Source organism: Rutidosis leptorrhynchoides, chromosome 11 (genome assembly GCF_046630445.1).
Source record: "Rutidosis leptorrhynchoides isolate AG116_Rl617_1_P2 chromosome 11, CSIRO_AGI_Rlap_v1, whole genome shotgun sequence".
Taxonomy (NCBI): domain Eukaryota; kingdom Viridiplantae; phylum Streptophyta; class Magnoliopsida; order Asterales; family Asteraceae; genus Rutidosis; species Rutidosis leptorrhynchoides.
Window position 1 is genome coordinate 300,164,964 of NC_092343.1, and position 19,460 is coordinate 300,184,423.

The following is a 19,460-nucleotide window of genomic DNA, read 5'->3' on the forward strand; positions in this document are numbered from 1 at the left end:
TGTAACGTGGTACGTGGTGATGAGAAGATTGATCGGATCCATAATTAAGTATTCCAATCGTTCGTGCAAAAATAACGAATTTCAATTACGTCGATTTTGAGTCGAGAGAGTATGCCTTTCGGCGTTCAAGTAGAAATATTTCCATATTTAAGTTCCATCTGGCGCTATACGAATTTAGCTAGTAATGTTGGTGTGAAAAATCACGCTTAAGGTCCGGGCACGGAGAGGTTTAAATTTCCAACTTAATGAGTTATCGAGGGTAAAGGACGAGCATCACGAGAAAAAGTCGGAAATGAACTTTCGGTAAGGATCTAAGATTTTACGAACACAAGTCAGAGTTGTGAGGGTTTCCCGATTACGTGTGGCTTCGATTGCGAGATTTATTGTAATACCCTGACCACTAACAACATGGTCTAGAAATTGGACTTTGTTTAACCAAAGTTCACACTTGGAGATTTTGGTATAGAGTTGCTCTTTCCTCAAGAGTTCGAGCGTAAGACAAAGATGTTGTTCGTTTTCTTCTTTGCTTGAATTGAATAGGTTAGAACATCACATATGAATATGATGACAGATCTGTCTACCCATCAGGCCCATCAGGCCCATGAATACGGAGGAAGCCTTTGTTAAACTGAACGACACTATAAGAAATTTATAACTATCGTAACGAATTTTGAAAACCGTTTTGGAGATAACCGGAATGGGGGTCGATTTTGGAATACACACGGAATTCTTGTGATTGATCAAGAGGTCATCGGTACGGGAAAGAGAATATCGGTTCTTAACCGAAAATTATTTAGTTCATGATAATCTATACACATGTAAGGGATCATTTTCTTCTTAACGAATAGGTTTTGAGTCCCCTAGTTCTATAGGTGTCAAGTCAAAATTCAAATTCTCCACCCAAAAAGTTTAACGTAATAGTTTTCCGTCGGTCACCTGCATGGCATAGGTAGTGTCTGGGGGATATGGTGGTGTGCAAAGAGTACGAGTCAAGGCCTTGGTTATAAAACATCTAACGGTACCCGAATTGAATGAACATGAAATATAAGGTTGTTGAGAAGAAACGTACCCGTGACTAGTTGTCATCTCGGGCTCCCTCGGTGTTAATGTTGAAATTTCGGCCGCGTGCATTGGGGTTGGTCTCCTTCTCTGGGCACGCATTCTTAAAATGACCCGGTTGGCCACATTCGAAACAAACGCCCGACCGGTGTGCATTGGGCGCCTTTTGGGCGACGGGGGCGACGCTCCTACAATCGTTGGCCGTATGACCACTTCCTTGGCACCGGTGGCAAGTTAACTTACCACATTCACCATAATGACGGTTGCGGCATTTGTTGCAAAATGGTTTGCTACATTCGCCATAATGATGTTTGTGGCACTTGTTGCAAGATGGTAGACTTCCGGCATAGCCTTTCTTGTCGTTGGAGGTGAAAGGCTTCTTGGCGGGGTTGTTGTTGTAGTTGCTCAATTCGGGGGCTTCCCATTTTCTTTTGTTGCCACCCGACTTATCCTCGGCTTTATATGCCGACACCTCAATTTCGTCCACCGTTTCGATCAATTGGCGGGCCATATTCAAAGCCTCTTGGTGATTAGCGGGTTTGGATGACATTACTCCTTGTTTGATGCTCTTAGGAAGACCATCCATGTACAGCTCAACCCTTAGAGACTCGGTACTCACGAGATTTGGGCACATCAAGGCTAGCTCAGAAAATCGTTGATTATAGGCCTTTAGGTCATTCCCGACCGCTTTTAAAGTTCTTAGCTCGTGTTCAAGCTTGCGGGTGTCTTCGCGCGGGAAGTATTCGGTGATCATCTTTCCTCTTAAGTCGACCCAAGAGAGAGCGTGGGCTTCGTGGATACCCACCGATTGTACATACGTATTCCACCATGTGAGAGCGATACCGGCGAAGGTGTGAGTGGAAAATCTGACCTTGTCTTGGTCCCGACAATCGCTTATGCTAAAGACGGCTTCTGTTTGCTCAAACCATCGGGTGAGCACGACCGGTCCCCCGGTTCCATCAAAAGTGTGAGGTTTGCACCCCATGAAGTTCTTATAGGAGCACCCTTCGTTTGAATTACCGGCTCCATTGTTGTTGTTGTTATGATTGTTGTTATTGTTATTGTTGTTGGAAGAGTGACCGGCCATGGCCGCATCCACGGCGGTGGCTATCATTCGTTGTATAGCTTGTTCGGGAGTTTCGGGAGGAGCGCGTCGACGAGCCATTGTTCCTTCAAAACACAAGAATATCGTTGGTTAGTATTCTCAATAATACTAACCGTGATATGGAATAAGGATAGAGAGAAAATTTTTGCTTGACTCACCTTAAATTCTTTATGTCATAACGTCAGAACGTCCATGTGAATCACCGTAATATAATCCCGGAAATTATATTACCCTGATTTACATGTGCATTTAACATTACATCATAAAGTCAAGGTGGCGCGTCAACAAAATTTATCAACGTAAGATCAAGATCGAATACGAGTTAGATATGATGGAAGAGTTCGAGTATAATGCACAAATAGTCAAGTAATTCCTACTCCAGTCTATATGCTGGTTGTAGTCTAGATTCACCTATGTACCCTATGACTCGGGGTGGACACAAATGAACTCTAAATCCCTACAACCAATGCTCTGATACCACTTGTAGCGACCCCGAAAAATCGTCAAGTGACGGCGTCGACTACGTAGGTCCCATTACATGGTCATAAGTCTTTAAGACAACGTTTGACTAAAATATGTCGCATTCATTTCAATGTAAAAGGGTGTTTCAAGTTTACAAAAAGAAGTTCGAAGGCTAGTTACATTACAATGTTAAACGTACAATTGAAACCTATGCGACACAATTTAAAAGTAGCCAAAAAGATGCTCCAAATATGCATATATACTCGACATCCAAGCAAGTATCAAAAGAGTGCGGAAGCATGTATCACTTAAGCATTCAAAACCTGAGAAAAACATAGAGGAATCTGTCAACGAAAACGTTGGTGAAATCATAGGTTTAGTAAATGAGTATGTAAGTAAAATAAGTTGAACCACAAGTTATAGTATAAGTCGATTTTCCAAATCATTTGAATTCCATAAGTATTGTTGTTTACCGAGCACCCAATTATCAAAGCTTAACCGTATCATTTACCTCAGCATAAAAGTGTTAGAACATACACCGTACCAGAATATATTTCATTCGCTTAACGGTAGCGAACCGTCCGAATGAGGGTTAGTCAAACCCGTATGGATCCACACAACATAGTCTCGCTTACACCATCTGATGTAATTAATGATAATTGAATTGAGGATTTTCGTTCAAACTCGTCCGTATCTTTGTATTCATAATTGTGTTCAATGTATAAAAGTATGAAAAATATATATACGTGTGAAATGTATATAAGTACGTAACGTATGTGTTTCTCAGCCCACGATTTAAAAGTATAAAAGTTGTTGAAAAGTGGGACTATGATCTCACCTCGAGTGCACGAGTATAAAAGTACTTCACAAAGTAAACGTGTGCATGAAAGTTGCTTAGCCTTGACCTAAACAAGTAAGTTGTATCAATTAACCGGTTACGACACAAGGTCGGGTGAAATGTGTTCAATTAGTCCTATGGCTCGTTACGACTCGAAAAGTATAGCATGTGAATCACGTTGTCAAGTTTCATGCAAGAATCAAGTATAAAATAAAGACTAGAACGATTGCATAAGTGTTTAGTTAAGTTTGACTAAAAGTCAAACTTGGTAAAAGTCAAAGTCAACGGGGTCGGGTCGGGTATCCGACAATTTTTCTAAGTTATATAATCATATATGAGCATGTTGGCCAAGTTTCATGTTAATCGGAGGTCCGTAGCATATCAAACATTTTACGTCAAATGACCAAGCAAAACAGCCCATTTTAGTGTATCAGGACGGTGTCCCAAAATCAGGACGGTGTCCCAATATGAAGAGTGGGACGGCGTCCCAAAATCAGAACGGCGTCCCAAATTGAAGAGTGGGACGGCGTCCCAAAAATCAGGACGGCGTCCCAATGGGCATTCAGGTCCTGTATGCAGAAAAACACAAGTGCACGACCCAAACTTCAAACAATCACAATTTATGATCCGCAAACAATTAGAACATGTATTTTATATCACCGGAAAGCTCTTTCGACAAGGAACGCAACTAAGCACTTTTCATCAAGCAAAAACATCATATACAATAACCGAAATCCCGTCAAGTGATCAATAGAGGTTTATTTTCAAGTTTCAAGTTCATCAATTGCAATTTAAGTTTCGGGAATCCAATTTATACATATGATATGCCGTTTTGAAGGTAATGAAACATGTAATACAACTAAACACTTATCAATAACATTAAAAAGCATTCAACGCATCAAAAGTTCGTTTTAAGAGTTGTCAAACCCTAACCAAAACCTCAAAATCACTAATCATGTTAATGTAAGGTTTTCATGTCAATCAACACACCAAAACGAAGCTATTGAAGTAACTAACACTTTGAACACACAAACATTAACATCTAAACACATTTCATCATCCAAAATCAAAGATTAAGCATACACTTTTCATTTTCAAGCTAGTTACACCAAAACATCAAGATCGAGCATACAAATCATATATTCATGTTATACACGAGCCATAGACACTAACTAACAACATATCAAGTCAAAAACATGAATTTGAGAAATCTAGAGTTTTAGAAATGTTACCCAAAATCGGTGTAGTTAGTATCAAATCGTAGAGGATGACGAGAGGATTAAGAATATGTAGTCGGATTTGTTGTGAGCTTCCAAGATCAAAATTAGATGATGAATTTTGTGTTTGTGTTCTTGAGAGAAAAGGAAGAAAGAAAAAGAGGAAGAAGATGGTGAAATGAAGTGTGTGGTGGTGAGGAGTCACTAGTTAGCCAAGTTTACCCGAGTAGCGAGATTAGTCCCTCAAGTTTGTTGTCGGGTGCGGGAAATAACCAAACGAATATTTTTAAAACGCAAGTTAACGAGAGATGTTATAATCGAGTAACGGGATTATCATGAACACTAGTTAACGAAGTGTACGAGTATAGGTGACGAGGGATGTTATTTAAAAAAAAAAGACGGTGTTAAAATAATTTAACGGAAAAACGCGGGATGTTACAGCGTCAGCTACAACATTGGCCTTACCAGGGTGATAACGAAGTTCACAATCATAGTCGTTCAGCATCTCGATCCATCGACGCTGTCTCATATTCAGTTGCTTCTGATCGAAGATGTGTTGGAGGCTTTTATGATCGGTGAAAATAGTGCTCTTTGTTCCATAAAGATAGTGTCTTCACAGTTTTAATGCAAAGACAACGGCTCCAAGCTCGAGATCGTGCGTTGTGTAATTTCGCTCGTGAATCTTCAGTTATCGGGAGGCTTAAGCAATAACCTTTGTGTGTTGCATCAGTACACAACCAAAACCACTTTTCGAAGCATCGCAATAAACGATGAAATCATCACTGCCTTCAGGAAGTGATAAGATAGGTGCGGTTGTTAACTTCCTTTTCAAGGTTTAAAATGCAGATTCCTGTTCGGGTTCCCAAATGAACTTCTTCCCTTTGTAAGTCAGTGCGGTCAAAGGACGCGCAATCAGAGAGAAACCTTCAATAAATCTTTAGTAGTAACCGGCGAGACCTAAAAATTGGCGAATATTAGTCGGAGTAGTGGGGGTTTCCCACTTGCTGATATCTTCAATCTTTGCGGGATCAAATTTGATACCTTGATCACTCACAACATGACCCAGAAATTGGACTTCCTTCAACCAAAATTCACACTTGGAGAATTTGGCGTAAAGTTGCTCTTGTCTCAAGAGTTCAAGCACTAGTCGAAGATGTTGCTCATGTTCTTCTTCGTTTTTGGAGTAGATGAGGATATCATCTATGAAGACGATAATGAACTTATCTAGTTATGGCTTGCATACACGATTCATGAGGTCCATGAATACGGTAGGTGCGTTGGTTAAACCGAATGGCATAATGAGAAATTCATAATGACCATAACGGGTTCTGAATGCAGTCTTCATCACGTCACTCTCTTTCACCCTCAACTGGTGATAACCGGATTGCAAATCGATCTTAGAGTAAATGCTCGATCCTTGTAGTTGATCAAAAAGATTGTCAATTCGGGGAAGAGGATACCGATTCTTGATCGTCAATTTGTTGAGTTCACGGTAGTCGATACACATGCGGAAGGATCCGTCTTTCTTCTTCACAATTAAAACAGGTGTGCCCCAAGGCGAGAAATTTGGTTGAATAAATCCACGGTCTAGCAGTTCTTGTAATTGGCTCTGCAACTCTTGCATTTCGGAAGGTGCGAGTCGATAGGGTGCGCGAGCTACAGGTGCAGCTCCTGGCACTAAATCGATCTGAAACTCTACTGCTCTCGGTGGCGGTAATCCAGGTAATTCTTCCGGAAAGACATCGGAAAATTCGTTCACAATTCTTACATCATCCACGCTCTTCACTTCGGTTTCTAATGTTTTCACATGTGCTAGAAAAGAAAGACGTCCTTTCTTCATGATCTTCCGCGCTTTCATTCAACTAATGAGATTCAGTTTCGAGCTACATCTCTCTCCGTAAATAATCAGTGGCTCACCATCTCCGTGCGGTATACGAAGAGATTTATCTACACAGATAATGTCGGCCCTTATCTTGGTCAACCAGTCCATACCGACAATAACATCAAAGCTTCCCAACTTAATGGGTATCAAGTCAATCTCGAAATCCACACCAGCTATATTGATAATAGCTCCTCGGCTAATTTGGTCAACTTTCTCAAGTTTTCCATTGGCTACCTCTACAAGCATACTCTCCTTTAAAGGAACTAACGACCAATTTATCTTAGAGCAAAAGTGTCTACATACATAACTTCTATCGGTACTAGTATCAAACAGAACAGAAGCTAATAGATTATTGATAGTGAATATACCTGTGACTAAGTCAGGGTTCTCACGGGCATCCCTTGCGTTTACGTTGAAAGCTCTGCCATGCGGTGGTCCACCGTCCTTTCGCTTGTTGGGACACTCATTTCTGAAGTGGCCCGTCTGTCCGCATTCATAGCACTTTCTCGGTCCAGTAGGGTTCGGCTTCCCAGTCATGGTGGTGATCTTACAGTCCTTGCCAATATGCCCGGTCTTTTTGCACTTTTCACAGACAACATTACAGTACCCGGTATGGTGCTTGTAGCACCTCTTACACTGTGACAGACTACCCTTGTAGTTAGGGTTCGAGTTGGTGTTTGGATTGGGGTTCCTCCCATCGTTGTGCCTCTTAGCGGGGGTTTGATCATAGGCTCTCCCCTTGTTGTTGTCTCACTTACGCTTCTCACTGCTAACCCCCGATTCAGATTTTGCCTTTTCCGGTTCATCGCTGATAATTTGGTTCATTAAGGTGTAAGCCATGCGCATTGCTTCCGGGACATCAGCTGGTTTTGAAGAGGTAACATTTCCCTTAATGGTCTTAGGAAGTCCCCACAAATACCTTTCCATACGCTTAAACTCCGGGGTAACCATGATAGGACACATCAGGGCTAATTCCAGATACCTACGGTTGTAACCATCGAGATTGTTTCCCACAACCTTCAACTGCCAAAACTCGGCCTCCATTTTCTGTATCTCTGTCCTGGGGCAATATTCCTCAATCATGGCCCCTTTGAATTCCTCCCATGGGGTAGCATACGCCTCATCGATACCCTTTGCTTGAGCCAGTGTGTTCCACCAGGTTAGTGCGTCGTCTGACAGCGTACAAGATCGTCTCTGAGCAGTTGCTTACACGGAACACAGATTCTAATTTCTCAAACCACCTAGTGAGACCAACTGGCCCCTCAGTACCACTAAAGTTGTGGGGCTTGCAGCTTTGGAATTCCTTATAAGTACACCCATTACGAATGGGCTGGTTAACTGGTGGGGCTTGGGGGTTCATTTCTGCTAAAGCTGCGGCTACTCGTTCAGTGATCATTTCTTCGATTTGTGTTGCTGTGGGCGTTGATATTCCGTTGATCATTTCTTCGATACAGTATATGCTAACCAACATGGAATCAACACAACACATGTTAATTAAGTAACACAAATAGATTCAGACACCACAAAATCATCACACTGTAACGTAAATAGAACACCGTACAAAAATTAAACAACACTAAGTTCCATTCATTAATAAAAAGTTGCATACATCCGCATAGGTTCGTACAATACATAAGTAATACATGAAACTACAAACGAGATTACATAATGAAATCTAATACAAATGTCCTATGGTGATGGTGGGTGTAGGATGTCCATTATGTGGGACATCTGGCCCTCGAGCTCAGTGACCCGAGCACGGAGGATCTCCACTTCCCTTGTCAGTTCCTCGACAGAGGGAGATGGTGGGGCAGGCGGTGCAGTCGGTACAGGTGGTGCTGGTGGTGCCGACGGTCCATCAACAGAAGTAGATGGTGCATAACGGTAAGGCTTACGCACAAATGGATCAGCAGGGTACGGCACAAGCCGCTTAATGGCGGTAACCCTAACCCGCTGACCATGTGCGTCAATGAACGCTCTGCCTCCATTAATCCATGGAATAATGGTACCATCGAAATGATACCGTTTCTTCGGCGGGGTGGAGGGTGGCTGCACGGGTGCTTCATCAGGGTCCTCATCGGAATCCTCGTCGCTGGAGTCGTCGGAGGATAAGTCGTCGGATGATGACTCGGCAGATGATGGGTCATCTGAATCGGCTGGGGGTGGCTGCACGGGTGGCTCTGCTCAGCCGGCTATCATCAGTCGGTATCTGAAAGGCGGGATCGGCACGAGACGTCCATCAGGAAGGCGTCGGCACCAATGGTTATGCTCATTACGGAACAGACCTTCCCCATGTTCCCCAGGAATCACAGCACCACCGGAATGGTGCTGTGGCTCCGAGAGTCCTGGGATGAGTGGAGCTGGAATCTCCGTTGGATCCTCATGTCCGTCTGAGATGATCACTGGGTCGGGTGCATGGCTACTGGTTTCAGAGGACGAAGCGCCAGAGTCACTGGAGGGTGTCGACGACGGGATCTGAGAATCGGCAACAATGGCAGGCGAGGTGGCGGATGAGTCTGAGTCGCTCTCCAAGATAATAACGGGCGGGATATCCGACATCTGAACAAGGAAAAAATAACTTTTTTCATGTCAGTAAGTCATAAAGCAAGCACGTATTAGGCAAAGTAACTACGACAGTCTAGATCATCTATAGCAGTAAATAGCATGGCAATAACGACAAGTATCATGCAATCGAAAGCAGGTAATAGCATGCAGTAGTGAAAGCAAGTAACAGTATATGGCATATAGCAGTAAAAGTAAGCAGCAGCATGCAGCAAGTTCCGCAGAAACAAGTAAACTAGCAAGTTGTAGATTAGTCCTATTAGTGAATCCTACTCGGTCCGGTCTAGACTCACTAATGCAACCTAATTCCCTATAACCAATGCTATGATACCAAATGTGATTCCCCGTACAAAACCATCGTGTACGAATCATCAACAACATGATCATTACAAGGTCAAATACTATATGCGGTTTCAAAATAAGTTTGCATTCATAAAATGAAGTGACGTTTTAACCAACGTCAAATGTTCAACAACCAAAAGTATGCTTCTACGAATAGCAAGTAATAATAGTACGTGACCCATAGGTTGTTACAAATGCATCGTTTCAAAAGTAATATAGTTTGAATGCAAAATAACGTTTCATGCGGTGACATCTCTAATAAGCGCAGCGGGTGTCTACAAAGCATGACTAGTACAGCGGAAGCAAGCAAACCTTAAGCACCTGAGAAAAACATGCTTAAAAACGTTAACACAAAGGTTGGTGAGCTATAGTTTAAGTATAACAGTAATGTAAGGTAGGCCATGAGATTTCAGTATTTCAAAACAGTATGAAAAGTATATGTATAACCGTGGGCACTTGGTAACTAACTTAACGTAAATAACACCCCCTAAAAGTACACTTGGCGAGTGCGTATGTTTACAAAGTATTAAACACCCGTTAAATGCTAGCGCTACTAGCCCGAGTGGGGATGTCAAACCCTATGGATCCATATCTAAGATTCGCGTTCACCGGTTCAAAGACCAATGACTAAACGTTACCTAGCTAAGGGGAAAGTTTATGCCGTTGTATAACCCACACATATAAAAAGTTTAAGTACTCGTGCCTAGTATGTAAAACGTAAAATGCGCATGTATTCTCAGTTCCCAAAATAGTTAAAGTAAAAAGGGATTCTATAACTCACAGTGGAAAGTAGTAAAAGTCGATACGCGGGAATAGTAAGCAAGTGGTTGGTCTGGAAGGTCCTCAACCTAAGTCAAAAGTTACTAAGTCAGTAAATTGTTCCCGAAGGTTTAAAAGTATGTAAATTAGGTCTTAGGTACCATCATCCTTCATCATTAAACAAAAAGTGTAAAGTAAGTTTTAAGTCAAGATTAGGGTTTGAAATAAAGGCTGACTTCGTTCAGTCGCCACGACCTCTATAGAAACTGAAATGAGATGAGACCAGTGGAAATGGCTCCGTATATGAGTCCCCTAGAGGCTGACCAATTTCCAGAACAAAACTCGTCTTCTTTTGACCGTGGTGACGGTTTAAGTGCGAGTAGGTCAGAAATTTCAGCACAACGTTAATAGGGTGTAGTGACTTTCGGGAGGCCATAGATCCTAAACCGTAACTCGGATTAAGACGAGGTCTAAACGGAAAATCATCTACTCGAACCGAACTAACTGAAAATCAACTTTCCAATAGAAAAGGTCATTTGATCAGTTCCATAAACAGTAAGAAAGGTGTTCCGGTGGGTTCTTGGTGCTTGATGCTCATCACGGTTCTCATCCTTGATGCGTATAGCTTCAAGTGTACAACTCGTTGATGGGTTTGCATCATCTTAACCAAAGTTTGACCATCATAACACTAGTGTAAGTCTAAGATATTTAGCACAACTCACTTAAGAGTTGTATGTAGTTTGATGAGCCAAAGTTACATCAAGATCTTAGATCCGACACATACATGAGTTATAAAAGTAATATTAAGCTATAAACTTGAAAGTAAACTAAGTAATCAAGATCTTAAGTTGTAGAACTTAGATCTTAGCTAGATCTTAAAGATCCTAGACTAGAAAGTCTAGATCTAGTGTTCTTAAGTTAGATCCTAAGTTATAGAACTTGGATCTTTACTTTAATGAAACCATAAGTTATGAAACTTAGATTTTTAACTTGAAAAATGTATGTAAGCTTGTAAGCTCTTATTTACAACAAAATTAGAAGACCTTAAGTTATATAAACTTAGATCCAACATAAGTATATGAAGTTATAACTAGAAAGTTATACTTCCATGTTCTTGAACTTATAAAGTTAACTTTAGTTCAAGAAAAATAAGATCAGGATTAACTAGTAACACTTGACCAACAAACAACAAATCACGAATTTAAAAGTGCATAACATGAAGAAATAAACTAAATTTACAAGTAATAAGTTCATGGTTGTTCATACTTAGAAAGATTCAAGCCAAGGCTTTGATCTTTAAGAAAGTAAACCTTAAGTTTACAAACATGAACACAAGTATGATAATGAAACTTATGAACTTTAAATCTTTAAGACATTTAAGTGTAGAACCATAAACTAGAAAGTTTAGATTCTTGTTCTTGGTTCTTTACAAACAAAAGATGTAAGTAACTAAGATTACATGTAGATACAAGTTAGAGAACTTGATCTTTAACAACAATAAACAACAAGTAAGTAAACAACAAACAAGAAAAAGTAAATTAATGATGATGGTGGTGGTTTTTTTAAAGGAAAAAGAAGAGGAATTAAAGCTTTGTTACTTACAAGTTAGAGAGAAAAATGAGAGAAAATGAAGTGGAGTTTGAAGTGTGTGTAAAAGTGAAATGGATACAAGTGAATAAGTAATCAAAAATTGAAAGTAAAACTCCCTCCCACACCATGTTGGCCGACGGTTTTATGGCCCAAAGAGGAAGGAATCAAATGCACTTTCATATGTGGGAGAATGGTGTGAGCTAGAAGTGGTATTAAAGTTAAATGGTGTGGGAAAGATGTGTAAGTATACATGTAACAAGTCTTTCTAACTAAGCTAATTAATCTAGTTTCCTAAATGAAATACTTGCATAATGTTGGGCTAACTTAGTCCATTAAGAAGGTAGGGTGGGCTTCCAAGTCCATGTCCATTAATAAAAGCCCAAGTCCAAGTAAGTAACAAATTAAATAAACAAAGCCCAAGTAATTAACTAGTTATATTAGTTAATTAAAAATGATCAATAATAATTAATCATGAATGTAAATAATATTCGAAATATTATTCGTGTAAAGTACGTGTGTCACAAAGACAAGTCGGACCATGAAAAGTTAAATACGGTAACAAGTAACACGTATAAGAATACATTTATTAAAACGCAAGCATTAATAATAAATTATTAATAATTAAACGTTGGAAAATCCAGGGTCGTTACAATATTCTTATATGCATCTTGTTAATGTCGGTTACCAGATGTTCACCATATGAATGTTTTTGTCTCTATGCATGAGACATATATTTATGAGATTTGGAAATAAAATTCTTGTGGTCTATTAAAATGATGGAAATGAATGATTATGATAAACTAATGAACTCACCAACCTTTTGGTTGACACTTTAAAGCATGTTTATTCTCAGGTATTAAAGAAATCTTCCGCTGTGCATTAGCTCATTTTAAAGATATTACTTGGAATCATTCATTGCATATTTCAAAAGACGTTGCATTCAAGTCGTTGAGTTCAGTAAAAATTATGATTAAGTAAATGTCAGATTATATCATTTATAGATAGATATTATGAAATGGTATGCATGCCTGTCAACTTTCGATGTAATGAAAGTTTGTCTTTTAAAACGAATGCAATGTTTGTAAAATGTATCATATAGAGGTCAAATACCTCGCGATGTAATAATATGTTATTGTATTCGTTCTTGTGGATTAGGACGGGTCTTTACAAACCACAAGGACGAAACATATAATTTTCAAGAGTTAAGGACTAGCGACGTTATTTAACCAAGACCACAGGGACCATCAGTGTAATTGGAGCACTCGGAGTGGCGACTCGTCCCACCCCAGTCGCGCACTAAGTGACGCAGTCACCCGCTCCCCGAGCCCGTCGCCCGTCGCCCCATCTCGTTCCACCTATGTCAGTCGGCTAGCCAACGGATGAAATGCAACGTTCGGAAATAAAAAAGAAAAAGAAAAAATTGCAACGGATATATGAACGTTGGGATTTTTTTTTTTTACTTTCAAATCCTTATATAAACAATCATTCAATCTCAAACACAAACACAAACATATCTCATTTACAAACAACTACTTTCATCAAACATAATTTCGATTTCACGATGTCAAATAATCAGTATTATCTCAATTCACAATGGAGTCCACTCTCACCATAATTTCTGTGTAATGTTTTTTTTTTTTTTTTTTAGGAATTGTAATGTTTTATTTTAATTTTAATAGAAGTTATTTCTATTTTATGTTAATTTTTATAATTTTCTTCATTTGTGTTATTTTTAAAATCATAAAAACAATAATAAAAATATAAACTGACATGCCCAACTAACAGAGGTCACCACTCTCCACTTTTTCTGACTCAGCAAGTCAGGCCTGACATGCCAATTGACCTCAGTCACCACTCCCAGTGCTCTTACCATATTATCTAATAGACAAAAGTTATGAATAGTAACTAGGGGCCTTTTTGTCATTTTATTTTTTTTTTATTTTTTTTACTTTTAACTAAATTTCATTACACCAACAAAGCCCCCCACACTTTTTTCACAAGCTCAGATCGACCCCTCAAACAGGGGGTAAAGTGTTAAATAACCATTTTCATAAAAATCTTAAATAAACTCCATCCAAATATTCAACGGGTCATATCTTCTCGCTCGCAACGAGTTAAATTTTTCCGACACCATCGTTAAACTCGAAATAATTTTAGGAACACAATGTCACTAACTATACGCAAAATGGACGCTTTTTTAAAAAAACGCTAAATATTTGGGGTACTTTTCATACACGTTGATTTTGCGTTAAATTTTTAAAAGTCGACAATTTCATAGCGAAACGCGGAGATGCACATATATTGTTAATTTAAATTAACATTTAAATCTTTCACGGGTGATACCTTTTAGTTCGACTCGAGTTGCGCTTCAACGACATCATCGTTAGCCACGAAATAATTTTACAAACTTAACGCAATAAAATATATTGAAAATCGAACTACCGGCGCAAAGCGAAAGTTCGAAAACTAGTTAACTCTGTTTACAATAAAGAGGATTTTTTTGCCCATTTGAAACAGGAAAAAATAATGTTGTATGGTGGGGGAAGAAACAATTACAGAGACAGCAAGAAACCAGACTAAAATGATACACCCAAATCAAATTTAAGATATTTTTTTATTAAAAAATACATAAATCTCTTTCTTTTATAACCTCAAAAAATTATAAAATATAAAAAATGCATGCAATTACCTCACCCCCATTTTATATCTCATCTTTTTTTTTTCCAACATCAACTCACAGTCTCACTCAAGAAACCCAAAATAAAAAAACAAAAAAAAACTATTTATTACATTTTTAATTAAAATTAATTAGTTCCCTGAAATTAAAATGTACTCAGGGATTCATTCAATCCCTTTAGAAGGAAGTAGTATTGGTATTGATTACCCAACAAGAACAACAAGTAATAGTAATCTGGTGGTGGGGGATCCATGTTTAGTCTTGACTACGGATCCGAAGCCCCGACTCCGATGGACTGCGGAGCTCCATGACCGATTTGTTGATGCTGTTACTCAACTTGGTGGTCCTGATAGTTAGTCTCTTTCACTCACATTAATTAATTTAATTTAATGTTGGTTTGTTATTTTGGGTTATTTGTCAAGTTAATTAATTGTACATTTGAGTATATTTTAGGGGTAATTTTTGGGGAAATAAATATAGATTTACATTTGTTTATTTATTTTTTTTGCAAAAATTTATTAGGGTTTGAAGTTGAATTTGTTCAACATAATGGGTTTTTTCTATATATACAATAATGAGAAAAAAGTTAGGAACTTGGGACAAATTTATGGTAATTATGTTTTAGTAAAGTAGTAGCTTTGACTCCAACAGTCAAAATGTAAAAGTGTAGAAGCTTGTTTTACAAAGTCTGGTGTGGGCTAGTTAGTTGGGGTTGCACAAAGATAAACTTTTTGGAAGTCATTGTATAGACTAAAATCTCAAAAAGTTGACTTTTTTGGAGGTTTGAGATATGTATAAAGAATTTTGTTTGTAGTTTCAAGAAAACAATGTACAATTTCATGGCAATGTTTTGTGTACTGCTAAATAAGGTTCAATTGATTTTGGTAAGAACTCATTTCGACAGATAAATTTTGGGATTATAAAGCCTGCTTTGCAGCTTTGATTGTAAAAAGTTAGGGAAAACAAGTAATGATTAGTGGTTACAATACGGTTTTATTTTTAGTAAATATTGTTGTTTTGCAATAGGAAAGTGTTACATTTTACTACAAGTGAAATGTCTTGAGTCTTGATTAAAGCATCATATGGTTCACCGTTATTCAGTTATAAGTCTTAGTCTTGTGTTTTACCTTAATAGATATAGGTAGTATAAAACTTTAGAGTCTCATAATATAATATAAATAAGTAAATAACACATGTTAATCGTGTGCAGTTTGTTAAAGCTTTTAAGTATTGTCATCTTCTACGTATAACAATTGAAATCGTGTTCATGCATCATACCGAATCTTAACACCGAATGTCATTTAATGTTGTTAATATGTTTCACTTATACGAAGTAGCTAATTATTGTTTTTAATCGAATTTATTCAGTGACATATATCTATTGAAAAGTTTCTTCAATTATTGTTATACATAGGCGTGTTTTTAATCGGTTTTCGCAACTCGTCGAGTACTCGGTCAAACTCGGTAAAAATGTTCAAACTCGGCAAAAACTCGGAATCGGTCAAAGTCAAACTTCGTCAACGTCCAAGTATTTCCCGAGTTCCCGAGTACTCCCTAAAAGTTCCCGGCTGAGTACTTAGCGAGTAGCGATTTTTGCAACCTTATCGACGTATTTTTTTAACCTTATGTAATGTACCTTAGATTTCGTACCTTAAATTTATTGTTTTTGTGGGTGATTGTATACGGTGTATGACTGTATATCCTATAATTATCATCAGTATATTTTAGTATTCCAAAAAGGAATTGAAGTTAATATAAAAATCGATTTCACCATTCATGATTACTGAAAAGTGTATAAAGATCCTTAATTGATCTATAAAATTTCAACTGTAGTAAAGATATACCTTTTTGGATAGTCGTTTAACGTTCTTTGCTTATTCTATGTATAATTTTTATTGCAGAAGCAACGCCAAAGATGATCATGAGAACAATGGGGGTGAAAGGCCTTACTCTTTATCATCTGAAATCGCATCTACAGGTCTGTTATTGTATTTCCTTTACAAATAGTTTAAAAAAAATTATAAAATATATTTATTGTTGCTTGAAAAATCAGCTTTCATATTTAATTCAACGCTAAACCAGTATATATGATATGCTCAGTTTGGTTATTCTATCAATTAGTTTCTTAAATAATCATATCGCCGAACACTAAAATAACAAATTAGTTCGATTATTACATCTTCAAATAGTGGAAGCACATCCAAACACTATCTTCAGTCTAAAATATATATTACAACTGATTATCTAATTAGGATTATTATATAGCATAGAATTAGGACAAAACACATTTACTCGAGTTTTGCTTACTGTTAGGTCGTTATTTGTACTTTTGTAGATATATCTCGTTTTAATTCAAGCCACGTGTATTTGCAGAAATATCGTATGGGAAAGCAATCATGCAAAGAGTTTTCAGAGAACTCAAAAGAAGGTATTACTTTATAAACTTCTCACCAAGTACCGTCTTTATATTCTACTGAAAATCTATGAAAGAAAATTATAACGATTCGAAAAAGTAAAACAGAAGTACGATTTAGAAAATAAAATTTTTAATCCCTCATTAAATTGAAACTGTAATTATTTTTCCATTAAGAAATGAACTTTTTTTTACTCTGTAATTTTACTTGCTTGGAGCAAAGATTTAGATAATTAGTCAAAGCCTTTGACTGAAAGCAAAGTAAAATTAGTGGCAGAAACAATTATTTACTTCGCCCGTTTTATTCTAAACCCTAGTAAAATATATCTTTTCTTTAATTGTGCAACTTTGATTAATCCGTAACTAACTATTATCAGAAAGGTAGTTATTAGCAAGGTTGCAAAATTCGCTATTCGGAGATTAATAGGTCGGGACTTTGAAAAGATTAATCGGTAATTCAGGGATTAATCGGATTGTACTGTATAGATTTAAATATTAAATTTTAAAAATTATATGTGTAAATATAGAAAAAAACCATAAATATAAAAATAAACTTTAACATAATTGTCTAAAAATGTTTATTTTGCTCCAAAACTATAAACATCTAGTTTAAATTAATGTTAAAATGTTAACCATTCTTGACTTTGTCCGATTTTGGTTACTAAATTCAGTTTTGACCCATCAATTGACCGTTTAATTAAACGGATTTTTGAAAATCGGAACGTATTGCTTTTAAAAATGATTAATCGGAGATTAATCTGTGAGTATTCGGGTTTTTTACAACACTGGTTATTAGTTTGAATTAGTGAGTATTAATTACGAATTCTGATAGATATTGATATTTAAGGAAATTACGGGTTTATTAAATGCACGTTAACATATGGCATAAGGGCACACATAGCAACCCCTTACTATTATGCTTCAACATAATAGTTAATTGGCTTTTTGTTTGTTGCATTCGCTTTATTTCAACCCATATGTGTGGTGTCATCAACAGTATCTTGCGTTGCCGAGAGCCAAGACATGACATCATCCACATCATCATCAACTAGGATGATACCACAGGATTTAAACGAGTAAGTTCCGTTTCTTGAATTCTTAAATTTGCTAGTAGCTTTAATCTTACGATTTTCTTGTTGTGATCGAAACAGTGGGTTCGAGGTTACAGAAGCATTACGAGTGCAGATGGAAGTCCAACGTAGATTGCACGACCAGCTAGAGGTTAGTTTATGAAGTAAAAAACTTGCGCGTGTGTTTATTTATTGTGCACAAATGCACATGTATTTAGAGATGCCAACTACTCGATAAAGATTCGAGCGTAATTCTGATGCTCAAATAGTTGAATATCTTAATAGCATTAGTGGTCCCACTTTTGGACCATTTACTTATGAATTGGTCTCGGTTTGGGTTTATGTGCTGCGTCTTTTATGGTTCAAAAGTTTGAAATAAGAAAAAAAAAAAAAAACTAAAAAGGGAAAACGTTATACCAGCGGGTCGAAAGTTGCCGAAACAACTTTTATTTGCACGACATTCGAATATTACCGATTTTATTATCATACTTTCCTCTTGAATGTTTAAAATTTAACTTCAAAAGTTTTTGACAAAAAGTGTCATGTTCTGACCCATACCAAATTTTGCGCGGTTTGACCCGTTACCCAACCAGCTTCAACCCTCAATTTTACTACCTTTAGAATATCAATAATTATGATCAATAACAAACTTGACTCACAAATGTACACGGAAAAATCGACATACGTACATACTTAACACGATGTACTGCTTAAAATCCTTGATAAGTATATGAGTCTATTTTTAATGGCGGACTGATCCGTACACCACTAAAACTGCTTTAGTAGGTTGTATAGTACAACATTATAATGTATATTTAGTGGTGTACGGATAATTTTAGTAGTATACGGATCATCCCCTTTCTTATAAACTTGTACACATTTCAGGTCCAGCAACGACTCCAACTGCGGATCGAAGCACAAGGAAAGTATCTTCAATCAATCTTGGAAAAAGCATGTAAAGCTCTAAATGATCACGCAATTGCAACTGCTGGATTAGAAGCAGCTAGAGAAGAATTATCAGATCTAGCAATCAAGGTAACCAATGACTGGTCGCCATCTGTCACCCCTACACCTTCACTCAGTAACGTTGCTCTTAATCTGCCTGCACGTCTTGGGGACATTTCAGTGGACAGCTGCTTGAGTTCCGAGACTACAGCTCTGAAGAAGAGACAAAGGACCGTGTTTACGCAAGCAGAGTGGATGGCGGCTAACAGCGGCTAACGACGGTTAGCTTGTTTGAAGTTTTCTTGTTTCGTTGTTGACATTTTCAGTATGTTTTAGGTGAAATGATGATGGATTATGTAGTAGGGATTATTATGGCTAGTCTAATGTGTGTTTTGGCATATATATGTAACTTTTGTGTATAGTCAGGCAACAGTTTGTAGAAGTCAACCAGACCATGCCTTTGACTCTTTGCTTATGTCATCCAAGTAATAGTAAAGGCTCAAAAACTTAACAAGTGCAGTCCTTTTCTTGCATTTTCA

General features: G+C 37.7%; 1 protein-coding gene across 1 annotated transcript; it reads left to right on the forward strand.

The window, feature by feature from the left end:
• The first annotated feature begins 14,527 nt into the window (after nucleotides 1–14,527).
• Nucleotides 14,528–19,197, forward strand: LOC139877404 (protein PHR1-LIKE 2-like). The gene is made up of 6 exons (XM_071864824.1): nucleotides 14,528–14,845; nucleotides 16,395–16,471; nucleotides 16,867–16,921; nucleotides 17,904–17,982; nucleotides 18,058–18,127; nucleotides 18,862–19,197. The coding sequence occupies exons 1-6, from the start codon at nucleotides 14,644–14,646 to the stop codon at nucleotides 19,195–19,197; spliced, it is 819 nt and encodes a 272-aa protein (XP_071720925.1). The 5' UTR covers nucleotides 14,528–14,643.
• The last annotated feature ends 263 nt before the right edge of the window (nucleotides 19,198–19,460 follow it).

Bases quoted from the DNA above. Each gene is read 5' to 3' on its own strand.
- LOC139877404 (XM_071864824.1), top strand. From the start codon at position 14,644: ATGTACTCAGGGATTCATTCAATCCCTTTAGAAGGAAGTAGTATTGGT. The intron at 16,922-17,903 runs GTATTACTTTAT...TGTCATCAACAG, and splicing joins TTCAGAGAACTCAAAAGAAG to TATCTTGCGTTGCCGAGAGC. The intron at 18,128-18,861 runs GTTAGTTTATGA...TACACATTTCAG, and splicing joins GATTGCACGACCAGCTAGAG to GTCCAGCAACGACTCCAACT.